The 504-nt window shown below is 69.6% G+C and overlaps 1 protein-coding gene across 1 annotated transcript in view; it reads left to right on the top strand.

The window, feature by feature from the left end:
* The window catches only part of RHOC (ras homolog family member C), a 13,456-nt gene that overhangs the window by 12,050 nt on the left and 902 nt on the right, over positions 1-504 (top strand). Inside the window, exon 4 of the mRNA XM_009639395.2 lies at positions 140-270. Coding sequence (XP_009637690.2) covers positions 140-270 — 131 coding nt within the window. The remainder of the gene's footprint in view (positions 1-139; positions 271-504) is intronic.

The raw sequence follows: 504 nt of genomic DNA on the forward strand, positions 1-504 counted from the left end.
GGGGGTGGGAGAGGGGGATGCCGTGGGGCGGGCTCCCCCTTCCTGTGGGAAAAGCCCCATGCCGGTTCCTGCGGCTGCAAGGAGGCTGGGGGGGGGAGCAGCCCCTCGGCTCAGGGGGGTCCACATGTGCTTGTTGCAGAGAACATCCCCGAGAAGTGGACGCCGGAGGTGAAGCATTTCTGCCCCAACGTGCCCATCATCCTGGTGGGGAACAAGAAGGACCTGCGGAACGATGAGCACACGCGGCGGGAGCTGGCAAAGATGAAGCAGGTGGGGGAGCCCTGGGTACCACTGCCCCTCCCCAGGGCGCCCCCCTTCCTTTTCCCCGGGGCGCCCCCCTTCCTTTTCCCCGGGGCACCCACCTACTTGGTGGAGGTGGTGGGAGAGGAGGATGCCGTGGGGCGAGCTCCCCCTTCCTGTGGGAAAAGCCCCATGCCGGTTCCTGCGGCTGCGAGGAGGCTGGGGGGGGGGGGGGAGCCCCTCGGCCCAGGGGGGGCCCGGGAG

Source organism: Egretta garzetta, unplaced genomic scaffold (genome assembly GCF_000687185.1).
Source record: "Egretta garzetta isolate BGI_Z169 unplaced genomic scaffold, ASM68718v1 scaffold245, whole genome shotgun sequence".
NCBI lineage: Eukaryota > Metazoa > Chordata > Aves > Pelecaniformes > Ardeidae > Egretta > Egretta garzetta.